At 47.1% G+C, this 14,762-nt stretch overlaps 1 protein-coding gene across 1 annotated transcript in view; it reads left to right on the top strand.

Annotated features, from left to right (window-relative positions):
• Positions 1–11,317, top strand: part of LOC310800882 (polycystin-1-like) — a gene marked incomplete at both ends in the record, with an annotated part of 49,094 nt that extends 37,777 nt beyond the window's left edge. Inside the window, 7 exons of the mRNA XM_083664769.1 lie at positions 1–92; positions 235–360; positions 761–932; positions 3,034–3,324; positions 3,491–3,625; positions 8,812–9,138; positions 10,202–11,317. The exon at positions 1–92 is cut by the window's left edge and continues 23 nt beyond it. Coding sequence (XP_083520895.1) covers positions 1–92; positions 235–360; positions 761–932; positions 3,034–3,324; positions 3,491–3,625; positions 8,812–9,138; positions 10,202–11,317 — 2,259 coding nt within the window. The remainder of the gene's footprint in view (positions 93–234; positions 361–760; positions 933–3,033; positions 3,325–3,490; positions 3,626–8,811; positions 9,139–10,201) is intronic.
• Between the last annotated feature and the right edge of the window lie 3,445 nt (positions 11,318–14,762).

Here is a 14,762-nt window from a genome sequence, read left to right as displayed (position 1 = left end):
AGCGGTGGTGTTTATGGAAAGGGCTGGCTCTCTAAATCTCCAACTAAACACACCCGGAATCTGCTGGCTGTCAGTGCTGCTGATGCCGACGGGTAAGGAAAAGATGTAAACATGGTTGGAGGGGGAGGCAGGCCTTAAATTATACTTGTAGTTCATATTCAGTCTCCATTTAACATCTGCTCTTCTTCCACTCTCCCTGTCTTTCTCTGTGTCTGTTGCCACTTGTCCTCTCAGGGTTGGGCGTTGGGGTCAGCTGAGGACGTACAGCAGTGGAGACTTGGTCTACCAGCTGAACAGAAGCCTGGAGCAGGCCTCCTCCACCATACAGCAGCTGCAGCAGCTACGCTGGCTGGACCACAGGTAGCAGCGCAGGGGGGATGGTGGGGCTTGAAATCGGCTCAAAGAGAAAAAAGGATAATGGATTTTGAGTGCTTTTCATCTTTTAAGGAGATCATGAATATAGGTCAAGGCAATAACAAATAGTTCTCTGCAAGTTTATACTTATAATGTGTTTGAAAACCTACCGTGAAAATGTAGGTTCTTTTTTTTTTGTGATCAAATATTTTTTTATTTTCTTTCAGGGGAGCAAGATATTGACATTCATTATACAATTATTATGCAGATACATGTGTAGGTTCTCATATGGAATAAACGTCTGGACTCCAAATCTTATCCTAGTCTATTGTGTGTGTGGGCGTGTGTGTGCGTGTGCATGTGTGTGTGTGCGTGTGCGTGTGCGTGTGTGTGCGTGTGTGTGTAGAACACGTGCTGTGGTTGTGGACTTCTCTCTCCACAACATCAACACCAACCTGCTGGCCGTCTTCTCCTTCCTGTATGAGTTCCCCGTCTCTGAGCGTGCCCAGTCCAGCCTGGACCTCCTGACCGTCCATCTGTGGCCAATCACAGGCCTGGACCTGCAGCTTCTTCTCACGGTAGCCCCCGGCAAAACCTCTGACACAGCCTCACACAGACAGCACGTGACACTAGGTGCTTTGAAAATGACGAAGAGTGATGAAGAATATGTGGTTTGCCCACTGGAACGCTCCAACACATTGTTTACTGACAACATAAAAACTTTAAAAAGTGTGAATCAACCAGGCCCGGTTTTACAGGGGTGCAAAAGCACGCATTGCACCCTTATTTTAATTGTCTGCATGGTCAGTTGAAAAGTAAAAAACAAAAAATAAAAAAAAATAAAGGCTGCAGCTGCACACTTACTGTTTAAACTTGAATTATAATTGTTGTTTTTCTTTGTTTCTTTGATGTGAATTTATGGCTTTTTGGCACCTATATGTAACCTTTTAAGGTTGAGATAATTGTATTATCATTATATGGTCCAAATATTTCAGTAAAGCACTTGAAACACTTGAAATATGCTTGCTTGGCTGGTATCATTCTACCTGAAATGATGGTAAAATGCATTATTTTGAGTAAAATAACGTCAAATTTTTCGGCCGGCCCGTGCATGTGCACCCCTTCCTATCTAGGATGCATCCCTAGTCATCTTGTTCTGGAACCGGCCCTGGAATCAACCATCAAAAATTAAAATTAAAACCCATCAAAGTTTGGCGTGCAGGCTGTTAGAAGAAGAAGAACTGGTCAGACAAACCCGTCTTTATTTGTCACACGACAACCCAACACACGCCACACGCCACACGCACACTCATGCGTGGCTGGTGAAATATAGTGTCTGCATTTATCCCATCCAGGCATGTCCTTCCTCTAGGGGGCAGCCAGGAGCAGTGGGCAGCTTTCTTTAGGGTACAGTGCCTGGGGGACCATCTTCAAACGTTGTCGTCACTGGTCAGATGACGATCTTCTGCGTGTTTTTTAGTTGGCGTCCATACCGATGTTGTCCCCAGGGGAGCACGGGGAGAACATGCAAACTCCACACAGAAAGGCCCTTTTCATGAGATAACCCACCTGGGTAGTGGGCACTGAGGATATGGGGGAATACACACCCTCAGCGCCCACAGCGTCCCAGGCGGCAATCGAACCCAGGACCTTCTAGCTGTGAGGCAACAGCACTACCATTCCGCCACCATGTCCCCACCATGTCCCCCTGTATTTCATTTTTCAGTGCTATGAGACAGACAACAATGCTGAAAACAGACCTGTTGACTCCTAACATAATGTAACATTTGAGAAAGGGGGGGCGCTAGGGTAAAAGTGCCGTAGCTAGGGATAGGAAGGTGGTGATTCGAGGGGTGGTTAGGGGGATGTGGGGGGTGGGAGCGGGTGTGCTGCCATAACGTTAAATGGCTACACCACTGCACCGTGGGCTTAAAAGTTTGTGCTTGCTTAGTTCGTCCACATAGTTTGTAGAAATCTCTCATCCCATAGAGACACTGCATGTAATAGGCCACGCCCATCACGGGGGAAAAGCTCAGTTCATTTCCACACACCAGCGTCATTTTCCTTGAATTAAACATAGCTAAAAGCTGTTGTGTGGTGGGGGGCTGCACAGAAAACAAATGTAAAAAATCGCCAGTTACAGTTTTTTTGTACTCCTGAGCAAAACAAGGAAGCCATTGAGAATTGGCGAGAAGAAAAATGTGGATCTAGCTGTCAAGAAGTAAGTTGGAGTGTTCATCTTCCGTATATACGATCTTTTGGTGCAACACGCAACCATGCACGTGACATAGGAGAACGCCAGGATTGGACAGGAGTTTGTGTTTTCCCCCGTCTTGGGCGTGGTTTCTGAATGATGACGTGTTACGCAGTGTCTCTATAGAAGAACATGTGATCCTTCAATCTTAACCCCCAGAATTAGAGTTTTTAACCAGCTGCAACAAAATACCATCAGCTTGACTGTTTTATCAGCTGTTGTGTAAAGCACCTTACCGTCCAAGGAATGCATACATATTCAACAAGGGGTGGTGGTCCGGGTGGGGAATTGAACCGCTCACTCTAGCAGTGTTAGTGCCATGCTCAACAAGTGAGCTACACCATGACTCCTCCTCTTCCAGTGTCCTTTTTGGCTTCCACTGACGGGTTGTGTGATGATGATCTCCCCCCTTCCGTGTTCCCCAGATTGTCCTCCTGGCCCTGGTGTTGTACTTCCTGGTGCGGGGGATCCTCGGCCTCCTCAGAGAGGGCTATGTGTACTTGCTGTCGGCATGGCGACTGCTGGGCGTGTGTAAACTGGCCCTGGCTGTGTCCGTGTGTCAGCTGCACCTGAGCCGCTGCGTCGGTGCAGAGCGACAGTGGGCGTCGTACCTGAAACGTCCGCGCGACGCGTTCACAGACTTCCACCCTGTGGCGAGACAGAGTCAGCTGTACGCCGTCATGTCCGCCCTGCTGCTGTTCATACTGGTGCTCAAGGTGAGAGGGGGGAGGACCCAGAGCCAGGGGGGGGTGGAACATTTACGGAAACATTCTGAGCATATTAAGTACCAGTTAATGTCTTTTCTTTATTGTTTAATACATTGCATGTCTGTGTGTCTGTCTCTCTCTCTCTCTCTCTCTCTCTCTCTCTCTCTCTGTCCAGGCGTCCCACCAGTTGCGGTTCCTCAGAGAGTGGGCAGTGTTTGGCAGAGCTCTGAGGCGCTCCATCTGGGAGCTGCTGGGAGTCGCTCTGGCGTTACTGCTGCTGCTGCTGGCTTACTCACACACAGGACACCTGGTATGTCTCTCTGTCCCTACTTCTCTCTCTGTCTCAGTGTCTCACACACAGGACACCTGGTATGTCTCTCTGTCCCTACTTCTCTCTCTGTCTCAGTGTCTCACACACAGGACACCTGGTATGTCTCTCTGTCCCTACTTCTCTCTCTGTCTCAGTGTCTCACACACAGGACACCTGGTATGTCTCTCTGTCCCTACTTCTCTCTCTGTCTCAGTGTCTCACACACAGGACACCTGGTATGTCTCTCTGTCCCTACTTCTCTCTCTGTCTCAGTGTCTCACACACAGGACACCTGGTATGTCTCTCTGTCCCTACTTCTCTCTCTGTCTCAGTGTCTCACACACAGGACACCTGGTATGTCTCTCTGTCCCTACTTCTCTCTCTGTCTCAGTGTCTCACACACAGGACACCTGGTATGTCTCTCTGTCCCTACTTCTCTCTCTGTCTCAGTGTCTCACACACAGGACACCTGGTATGTCTCTCTGTCCCTACTTCTCTCTCTGTCTCAGTGTCTCACACACAGGACACATGGTATGTCTCTCTGTCCCTACTTCTCTCTCTGTCTCAGTGTCTCACACACAGGACACATGGTATGTCTCTCTGTCCCTACTTCTCTCTCTGTCTCAGTGTCTCACACACAGGACACCTGGTATGTCTCTCTGTCCCTACTTCTCTCTCTGTCTCAGTGTCTCACACACAGGACACATGGTATGTCTCTCTGTCCCTACTTCTCTCTCTGTCTCAGTGTCTCACACACAGGACACCTGGTATGTCTCTCTGTCCCTACTTCTCTCTCTGTCTCAGTGTCTCACACACAGGACACCTGGTATGTCTCTCTGTCCCTACTTCTCTCTCTGTCTCAGTGTCTCACACACAGGACACCTGGTATGTCTCTCTGTCCCTACTTCTCTCTCTGTCTCAGTGTCTCACACACAGGACACCTGGTATGTCTCTCTGTCCCTACTTCTCTCTCTGTCTCAGTGTCTCACACACAGGACACCTGGTATGTCTCTCTGTCCCTACTTCTCTCTCTGTCTCAGTGTCTCACACACAGGACACCTGGTATGTCTCTCTGTCCCTACCTCTCTCTCTGTCTCAGTCTCTCACACACAGGACACCTGGTATGTCTCTCTGTCTGTGCCTCACGCCCACGAAACCTTAAGGCTGAATTATGCTCACCCTGCCGTGAAGGGCGCGGGGGTGGAGCGAGGGGCGGGCGCGTCAAATTACGTAAATTTGTTGGGCGTGGTTATGCGCGTGGTCCAGCGGCCGCTCGCGTTGTGCCTGATATTTTTTCTAATAGCGCGAGCTTCTCTCCAAACATGGCCGCTTTCGAGCCACTGAACCCTGAACACTGAGCTGTGTTTTCACCACATTTCTTGACCCATGTGGTAGGCTATAAACTTAGATTTGCAACTGTTCGTTTTTAGTCATTTCACCAAGTAAATGTGTTGTGTTGAGAGCATTATTGAGAGAGATTAAAAGCAGCACAGAGTAGTAGGCTATCAGGGCTGAGTAGTAAAAACGGCTTTCAGTAAAAACAAGTTTGGTGAGTCCTTCATGTGCTGATGTGCGGTCGTTTGAGAGTGAAAGCGCACTCAGTACTGCACAGCGTTTCATTGCGACTTTTCACGGGCTGTTCTCACCATTGTACAATGCACACAATACATGCTGATCACTTTCTGAGTATAATGGCATCTGCCCCAGCGCGAGGTCTGCACGGTGACTCACGGAGACTCGCGGGGCCCCACCCCCACGGAGCTTTGCTCGAGCATAAGAGCACCTTTATATGTCTCTCTGTCCCTACTTCTCTCTCTGTCTCAGTGTCTCACACACAGGACACCTGGTATGTCTCTCTGTCCCTACTTCTCTCTATCTCAGTGTCTCACACACAGGACACCTGGTATGTCTCTCTGTCCCTACTTCTCTCTATCTCAGTGTCTCACACACAGGACACCTGGTATGTCTCTCTGTTCCTACTTCTCTCAGTGTCTCACACACAGGACACCTGGTATGTGTCTCTGTCCCTACTTCTCTTTCTATCTCAATGTCTCACACACAGGACACCTGGTATGTCTCTCTGTCCCTACTTCTCTCTCTGTCTCAGTGTCTCACACACAGGACACCTGGTATGTCTCTCTGTCCCTACTTCTCTCTCTGTCTCAGTGTCTCACACACAGGACACCTGGTATGTCTCTCTGTCCCTACTTCTCTCTCTGTCTCAGTGTCTCACACACAGGACACCTGGTATGTCTCTCTGTTCCTACTTCTCTCTCTGTCTCAGTGTCTCACACACAGGACACATGGTATGTCTCTCTGTCCCTACTTCTCTCTCTGTCTCAGTGTCTCACACACAGGACACCTGGTATGTCTCTCTGTCCCTACTTCTCTCTCTGTCTCAGTGTCTCACACACAGGACACCTGGTATGTCTCTCTGTCCCTACTTCTCTCTCTGTCTCAGTGTCTCACACACAGGACACCTGGTATGTCTCTCTGTTCCTACTTCTCTCTCTGTCTCAGTGTCTCACACACAGGACACATGGTATGTCTCTCTGTCCCTACTTCTCTCAGTGTCTCAGTGTCTCACACACAGGACACCTGGTATGTCTCTCTGTCCCTACTTCTCTCTCTGTCTCAGTGTCTCACACACAGGACACCTGGTATGTCTCTCTGTTCCTACTTCTCTCTCTGTCTCAGTGTCTCACACACAGGACACATGGTATGTCTCTCTGTCCCTACTTCTCTCTCTGTCTCAGTGTCTCACACACAGGACACATGGTATGTCTCTCTGTCCCTACTTCTCTCTCTGTCTCAGTGTCTCACACACAGGACACATGGTATGTCTCTCTGTTCCTACTTCTCTCTCTGTCTCAGTGTCTCACACACAGGACACCTGGTATGTCTCTCTGTTCCTACTTCTCTCTCTGTCTCAGTGTCTCACACACAGGACACCTGGTATGTGTCTCTGTCCCTACTTCTCTCTCTGTCTCAGTGTCTCACACAGGACACCTGGTATGTCTCCCTGTCCCTACTTCTCTCTCTGTCTCAGTGTCTCACACACAGGACACCTGGTATGTCTCTCTGTTCCTACTTCTCTCAGTGTCTCACACACAGGACACCTGGTATGTGTCTCTGTCCCTACTTCTCTTTCTATCTCAATGTCTCACACACAGGACACTAGGGGTGGGAGAAAAAATCGATTCACCTAAGTATCGCGATTTTTAATGTCACGATTTTTTGAATCGATCTTTTATTCCAGAATCGATAATCGCAAAAGCAAAAAAAAAAAAAAAAAAAAAAAAAAATTTTTTTTTTTTTTTTGTGCCCACAGTCAGGCCACTCACTGAACAGCAGGCCAGGCGCCGCCTACTGGTTTACTAGTGGTTTTATTACTTTATTAGTTAGTCTGAAGTAATAATTAGACTTCAGGGTTAAAGTGGGTGCATCTTTGGGCTTCAAACGTCGGCCCATATCGGCCTGGCCTGCTTGGTATCTAATGCCCGGCCTGAATTATGATCCCAGTCCGCCCCTGTTTTTAACTATATCGCCCAGCCCTACTCATGATATATAATATACAGTCTCTAGTGTATGATTCAACTTTTCCCATGTTCTAATCTAGTGTAAAAAGCAAACAAACTGAAAAAAGAAAAGAAAAAAAGAAACAAAAATCGCAATAAATCGTAATATCGAATCGCAATAATCGTAGAATCGCAATACTTAAGAATCGCAATATATATCGAATCGGCACCCAAGTATCGTGATAGTATCGAATCGGGAGATAAGTGAATCGGCACAGCCCTACAGGACACCTGGTATGTCTCTCTGTCCCTACTTCTCTCTTTATCTGTGTCTCACACACAGGACACCTTATATGTCTCTCTGTCCCTACTTCTCTCTCTATCTCAGTGTCTCAGTGTGTGCGCGCGCGCGCACACACACACACACACACACACACACACACACACACACACACACACACACACACACACACACACACACACACACACACACACACACACACACACAGAACACAGTGCTAACATGCAGTAATGCACAAAGATGTCCATGACCTTGTTTACATCTATCCAGCCACACACTGCATTGTCGGGCCTACAGTTTGTTTTCAATACACATGGGATTGTCAATAGATAATACAATCACAATTTCACCGTAGCACAAAAACTCTAAGTGCTGTTGGGTTAAAGTTCATCTTCATTCCTGTCTCTTGTCTGTGTTGCCAGATCAATGTAGCTGGGAGTGCATCATTCTTTCTGCAGTTATTTAGGAATATAAAATGTAGCTAAGTGCCACAGAGAGAGGTTCATTTGCATACATAAAAAACACTTAACACATAACGTTGCATATTAATCAAGTCCTAGCCTTGATCTATCATTCCACATTAATTACAGACTCAATTCCAAACTGCCCTTTGTTACCAAAACTCTGCCAAAGCTGTCTATGAGTCCATTTACACCTGGCGCTAACATGCGTTTTCTGTGATCAGATTGCAATCAGATTGTGTTTTATCACTTGAAAGTACAGGTGTAAACACCCCCAAAACGCATTGAAGAAGGATTGCAATCTGATCGGCCAAACCACCTCCGGAGGTGGTCAGGGATGCATTGTGTACACATTGAACACAAGTGTAAATGAAATGTGTCCTCTCAATCTGGATACAGCAACGTTTTGTGGATTGAGAGGACAACCATTTCTGCCATCAGATTGCAATCAGATTGCAGAAATGGTGGACAGATTTTGAAAGCGTGATCAAAACCGTGCGAAATGCAGTCACAAAACTTGTGTGTAGTTGTGTCTAAAACGAAGGCCAAGTTTTGAAAATGTGTGTGATCCGAGTAAGCCCCGCCCCCAACCCCCCACTTCACACCCCTGACATTCGTTTTAAGTCGTGGGCGTCACGGCTGGTCTGATCCCATCGCAACATTGTCTCTAGTTATTGTGTTTGATGTTTTATTTCTTCTACTATACTCCTTGTTTTAATACTTTACTACATTTCACTATCTTGCTAGCCAGGTTTTATTATTTTACTGTCATTATTTCACTATCCATTGTGAAGTAGCTCCTTTGTACAATTTGTGAAAGGTGCTATACAAAGTTTTACTTGCGAATCAGGTGTGTTTGAAAATACTCTCTCTGTTTTCCCTCTGTCTCTCTCTCTCTCTCTCTAGCTCTTCCACTCTGTACTGGATGGCTATGGCAGCATAAGCTCCGCCTGTCTCTCTTTGTTGGGTGCTGGTGGGCGTGGTCTGTTGTCCTGGCGACCCGGCTGGATGACTACAGGTCCCTCTAGCTCCGCCTCCTCGCTGGTGTTCCACACGAGCTTCGCCGTCCTGCGGCTGGTGCTGCTGTGGCTGGTTGTCTGTGTGTTACTGAGGAACTACCGCCGGGCACGAGCAGAGCTGTATCGCCCAGCGGTAGATCTCCAAGACTACGAGATGGTGGAGCTGTTCCTCAGACGACTCAAAATGTGGATGGGACTCAGCAGGGCCAAGGAGGTACAGCCTTGTCCACTTGCCTGTTAAAATAATGCAGGGTTCCCCACACTCCTGGAAAAGTAATACCATTTTAATATAGTATTTTCCAGTCCTGGAGAAGTTTGTGATTTTTTTTCTTTCCCCTCGGATATTAATATAATTCTTGTCTCATTGAAATGTGGTCATAGAGAATATTTTAGAATCAGTGAAAAGGTGTGTCTGTTTTTAGACAGACGAGTGGGCAGTCCATTCTTCTATATGTTTCAAACAGTACAGGAAGGTAGGGAGAGAAAAACATGGCAGCTTAGCTTGCCGTCCGCAGTCCCTCTGCTCCGCATTAAAGGTCCCATTCCGTGCAAAAGCTGTTTTTACTTGTAAATGCATATACAGTATACTGCTGTCATCCCTCCCTGTAATGAGTGCTCACAACCTCAGAACTGCCAGAGTTGGATTTGTCCCTATCCAGCTTCCCCCTGCAGTCTCCTTCAAGCCACGCCCCTTACACTCTGTTCCCCCAGACGGGTTAATGTGACATCACGCGGGTCCTTAAGCATACTGCGCGCGGTCTCTCTCACACAAGCTACCTGCGCCATTTTGTCTATAGCCACAAAATTAACACTTCTAGCTGGAGCGACGCCAACTGTACGTGATCCAGCAACTGCGGAGGTGCATTCGGTAAGTCTAGGCATTTTGAGATGTCCTCTTTAGCGTAGCAACTGTTAAGTTAGCGATAGCTCGTTGCTAACGTTAGTTGTGGACACAACCTAGCGTGCTGGTCCACGGACGCTAATCTGATTGGCCGCTGGGAGCCTGGGGTGGGCTCTCCCTCAGCGACCAATGGGAACTGTTAGTTCTGAATACATTATAGAAACAGACCATTCCTGGGAAGCGACGAGATGAGGAAGTGAGAACTCCGAACGAACGGGGTTGCTATATTTTTCGACAAATTAATCCAGAATCATGTTTTATGGACCAGAGACACACGTTTTTAAGAGGTTACAGCTGCACGAATTGGGACCTTTAACTTTTTAACTTGCCCAAATCTTTCTTGTCTTTTCTCTCCTTCCTCTCGTGCGCTTCACAGTTTCGCCACAAGGTGCGCTTTGAGGGCATGGAGCTGCCGCCGTCGCGCTCCTCCTCCACCAGCGACTGTAAGTCTCTGTGCTTACCGCCGCTGGACGGGCCCGACTCGCCGCCCAGCCCCGACAGTGTGGACGCGGGCTCCGAGGCGTCCTGGTGCCCGGCCTCCTCCAGCCCCTGCAGCCTGACCGAAGCCCCGGGGATCAGCCTGGGACTCGGCCCGGGCCTGGGGCCGGGGCCCGGGGCGCCGGTGGTGGGCGGGGCCAACTGGAGGGAGCGAGCCGAGACGGAGGCCTCCCTGAGGAGGCTCCTCCCCACGCTGGACGCCCTGCTGCAGCAGCTCGACCGCGTCACCGTGGCCACGGAGGATCTCTACCACATGGAGTGCGGTCTGGAGCGCGCCCAGAGGAAGAGGCGGGAGAGAGGGAAGGGCAGAGGAGGGAGGGAGAGAGGAGGAGGAGGGGGCCAGAGGGGGAGGAGGAGCGAGGAAGGGCGGAGGGGGAAAGGGGAGGAGGAGGACTCTGCTGGATGGAGAGAACGAAAGGGAGGTAAAGAAAAACACAAGGGGAGCAAGAAGGGAAAAAAGATGGATAAAAGTGAAGTGCCAAAGGATTGTGGGGACACTGTTTCCAACCTTAAAAAGACTCCTGTGGCTACGCCTGGTGGGCCTTCAAAGTCCAGGCCAGCATCTGCTTCCATCCACAACCCTGCTCCTCACCCAGCTGCCAGATCTGCAGTTAGTGCACCTCCTCCCAGCCCGGTCTCACCTGTCAAATCTCCCCCTACCCCTCCTTTTGTGCCGGTGTCGCCCACCACAACTGCCCCCGCCCACGTCCCACTGCCCAAAGCCGCTGCCGGCCCGCCGTCTACTCCTGCACCTACCCCCTCCTTGCCCTCCACTCCCACCCCTACTCCCATTAGCCCCGCCCACTCGGCCGGGGGCCGGGGTGACTGGGACCCCCCCACGGAGAGAGAGACCCTCCCCTCCTCGAGCCTGTTCAACCACCCGGCCCACACGACCACCATCCCCACGCGCAAGCGCAAGCGCAAGCCGCCACCCCTCAAAAACAAGGTGCACCCCAACCCGGACAGGCACGTGTCCGGGCACCCCAAATCCTGAGGACGAGGAGTAAGGAGAACTAAAGCAATAACGGTAGAGCGTTAGAATGTGAGAGTTTGCATTGGGTTGAGGATGAGAGGGGGACGGGGACAGCAGGTTTTGTCTTCCGGGTTCCCCTCTCTAAATCCATGGAAAGGAGAGGTAGATGACAGGAATTGACAGAATGACGCACTGGAAGGAAACAATAAACGTCACACAGACAGTGTGTCAGTGATTGGGACAAAGAAGCATAAATGGAAAGCAATAAAACTGTGTTTTATGCAATCCCCTAGGCCAATTGAGTTTTGAGCTGAAACAAGGTGCGGGTCACCAGTTGCTAACTGAATTGGCTTAGAGACCCGGTGCAGGTCGATGTTTAAACCAAGGAAACAAAACCTTGGCCTGACTTCCCTGGACCAAATGGAACCCCTGAGGCCCCCGTGTGGCCCTGGAGGTCACTGCGGGGCCACTGACAGCAGCACAGGCCCGTGCTCACCTGAGGACTAACAGACTCTTGCAACAGTAAGACTGAAAGCAGACAATCAATTTATTTTGTATATCTCAGTTCATGTGTTGATTTTTCAGTTATGTTGTCTGTCCACATATTGTTGTAAGGAAGCTATATTGTGTTTTGGATCACCATGGGTACTTGTGATCTTTTCCTGAAAATAGTCATGCGTTATAAATATGCATGCAGACACACACACACACACACACACACACACACACACACACACACACACACACAGATATACGCACATGCAGGTATATACATGCCAAGTAACACTGTAGATACAGACGCTCTTAATGGTAATGCTACAGCTACACACATTCAAACCCACTGAGGTACAACAGAAAACACACACACACACACACACATACACAAGGGTGGTGGGATGCTAACGGGCTGACACGCCTCCAGATCCCAGTAGCCAGTTCTTCAGGGTTGAAATGTAATAGTGCTCTGCATACAGCAGTATGCAGTATGCATACACATACTGTATACTGCTATATGCAGTATGAGTATGCATACACATACTGCATATAGCAGTATACAGTATGCATATAGCAGTATGCATACTGTATACTGCAGTATGCATATATCAGTATACAGTATGCATACTGCTATATGCATACTGTATACTGCTATATGCAGTATGAGTATGCATACACATACTGCATATAGTAGTATATAGTATGCATATAGCAGTATGCATCACTGTATACTGATATATGCATCACTGCATACTGCAGTATGCAGTATGCAGTGAAGGAGAGGGACAGAGATTAAGGGGGAAGGACAGAAACAGAAGTGAGGAGGAGGCAGAGTAAAGAGTGCAGATTATTAGGAATGAAGGAAAAGAAAGATGAGATGGTACACAGTTACAGAGACAGTTAAAGCTATGAGTGAGAGGGATTTGTCTTCACTTGGACTTACGGTACTGAACGTTAAGCTACGACTCTTTTGAATCCTTCAGGAAGTAAGTGAGGATGCATTAAAATTGACGCTGATCTTTTCAAAAATGTCATTTTGTGTTTCATTCGATATGGTTGTAATTTAAAAGCACTTTTGTTCTAATGTAGATTGTTTTTTTATGAGGTATCGTGGTGTTTGTGTGTTCTAAAGTAATAAGCTTGTTATCCAATAGAGAAAGCTTCACTCATACTGTATCTTAACCATAAGCGTTGCCAAAGCTTTTGCGTCATTTATGCAGCCCAGAGTTTTACCATACCAAGTCATTCATTCATTCATTTTGTACTTAGCACTTTATTTCCTAATGGAGCTGATATCCAATGCCATATTTAACTCTTGTGTGTCAGGTTTTAGTTTCAGATATTAACAGCTACATTATAGAACCATCCTGAGTATATCAAGATATTGAAGCAACAGCTAGCAGATGTGTTTTGTAATTTTGTCTGCTCTTGGCTGTGCTTTTTGAGTTGTTGTTGTTGTTTTGTTTTCCTGATCAACATACTTCCTGTGTCCAGTGGGCAGATCTCAGGGACCCTACTTTTTCCCCTAAACCTAGAAGGTAAACCAGGGCGTGGCATTACTGCCGCAAGAGACAAAACTGGGGGCGCAGCAGGTATGGCGAGAATTTTAGTTTAAGGGATGATTATCGGTTAGAACCATAGATTAAATAAAAAAATCAAATCAATAAAAAAAAGGTTAAAACATACTGCTGTGAAAGCTTTGGACTCCTGTGGCTATATGAACACCAGCTTTCTTCTCTCGTCCAAAGACCAGTAAGATAGTGTCTTTGTGTTGGCCTCCTGTGTTTTGAAAGTAATAATATAAAAGAGGACCAATATGTTGCAGAGGTACTGAAGCACAGTAATAAGTGTACCCTTCATAACATACGTATGTAGTGTAGGCCCCATTTCTCCCTCTTCTAAGCACCCCTCACCATCATGTGGCAAATGATCAAAATTCTCCCAAACATATTTCATTTTTGGAGCTTTTTGCAACTACAGTATTCTTCACAGTAAGCTGTGTGAGATCCCAGCATGTTTCAGCATCTCCTATAAAGAAATGTAAAAGATCCAACTTCATCTATGTAAGTACATATATGTATATATTGGTGCTTTTTGGTGTATATATTTTTGCTTTTCATGATCAGTATTGTTTATGTGCTGCATCGGAATATACATAGGTCAAGCACTGGTGTTGCAAACCCAAGGTTTCACATCTCTTTAATCTCATTGAAGTACTACACAAAGCCATAGATCAATTATTTAATACAGATCTTTGATAAAACTAACAAAAACATGGCCGATGTCTCAGTGGAGGAAACTCAGCCAGGTTCAAAATAATAATAATGCCCCACTGGCTCCCATGTACCTGCTCTGTCTGTACAGTGTGTAACAGGATAGTGCCAAAGCCCACCTACATGTTTTCTAGTTTGTCTTTGTGTTGTATGGTATAGCGTACTTTGTTTTCAATCCCATGCTAAATCAAATGTGTCATTGAAGATATTTGTCTGTGTTCTGGTTTTGTATCATACTGTATCTCACATATCTATATTTTGCAGTTGTAGCACTTCTCATGCTTTTGCACTTGACAAAGTCAAATAAAGAGTTTGACAGCTAAAATATGTATACTGAATTATACTGATAATAGTTTTGGTGTCAGCTGCTGGTATTTGGACCCACATGTAGGCTGAGGTCATTTTTCAGTTTTTTACAGATTATGAAAGTGCAGATTGTAAGCTTTCAAATGATGTGTGTCATACATTGTAATATGAAAAGAAATGAAAGCAACATTCAGAGATAACGGCCCCCAAAGTTGGAGACGCTTTTCACACCAAGGCAGCCAGGTAAGGGGGGACTGGACAACAAGAACTTTTCTTTAACAAGATACTTATTTACTGATTCTAAAAGGGCTGCATTTTTTGTGGACTGGATAGTTCAAAACCTAAACTTAATGGGGGGGGGGGGGGGGGGGGGACATTTTCAAAAAATACTT

The sequence above is a fragment of the Poromitra crassiceps genome (genome assembly GCF_964638095.1).
Source record: "Poromitra crassiceps genome assembly, contig: HAP1_SCAFFOLD_130, whole genome shotgun sequence".
NCBI lineage: Eukaryota > Metazoa > Chordata > Actinopteri > Beryciformes > Melamphaidae > Poromitra > Poromitra crassiceps.
Note: the sequence above shows the minus strand (reverse complement) of the source record. Positions and strands in the feature narration are given on the sequence as shown.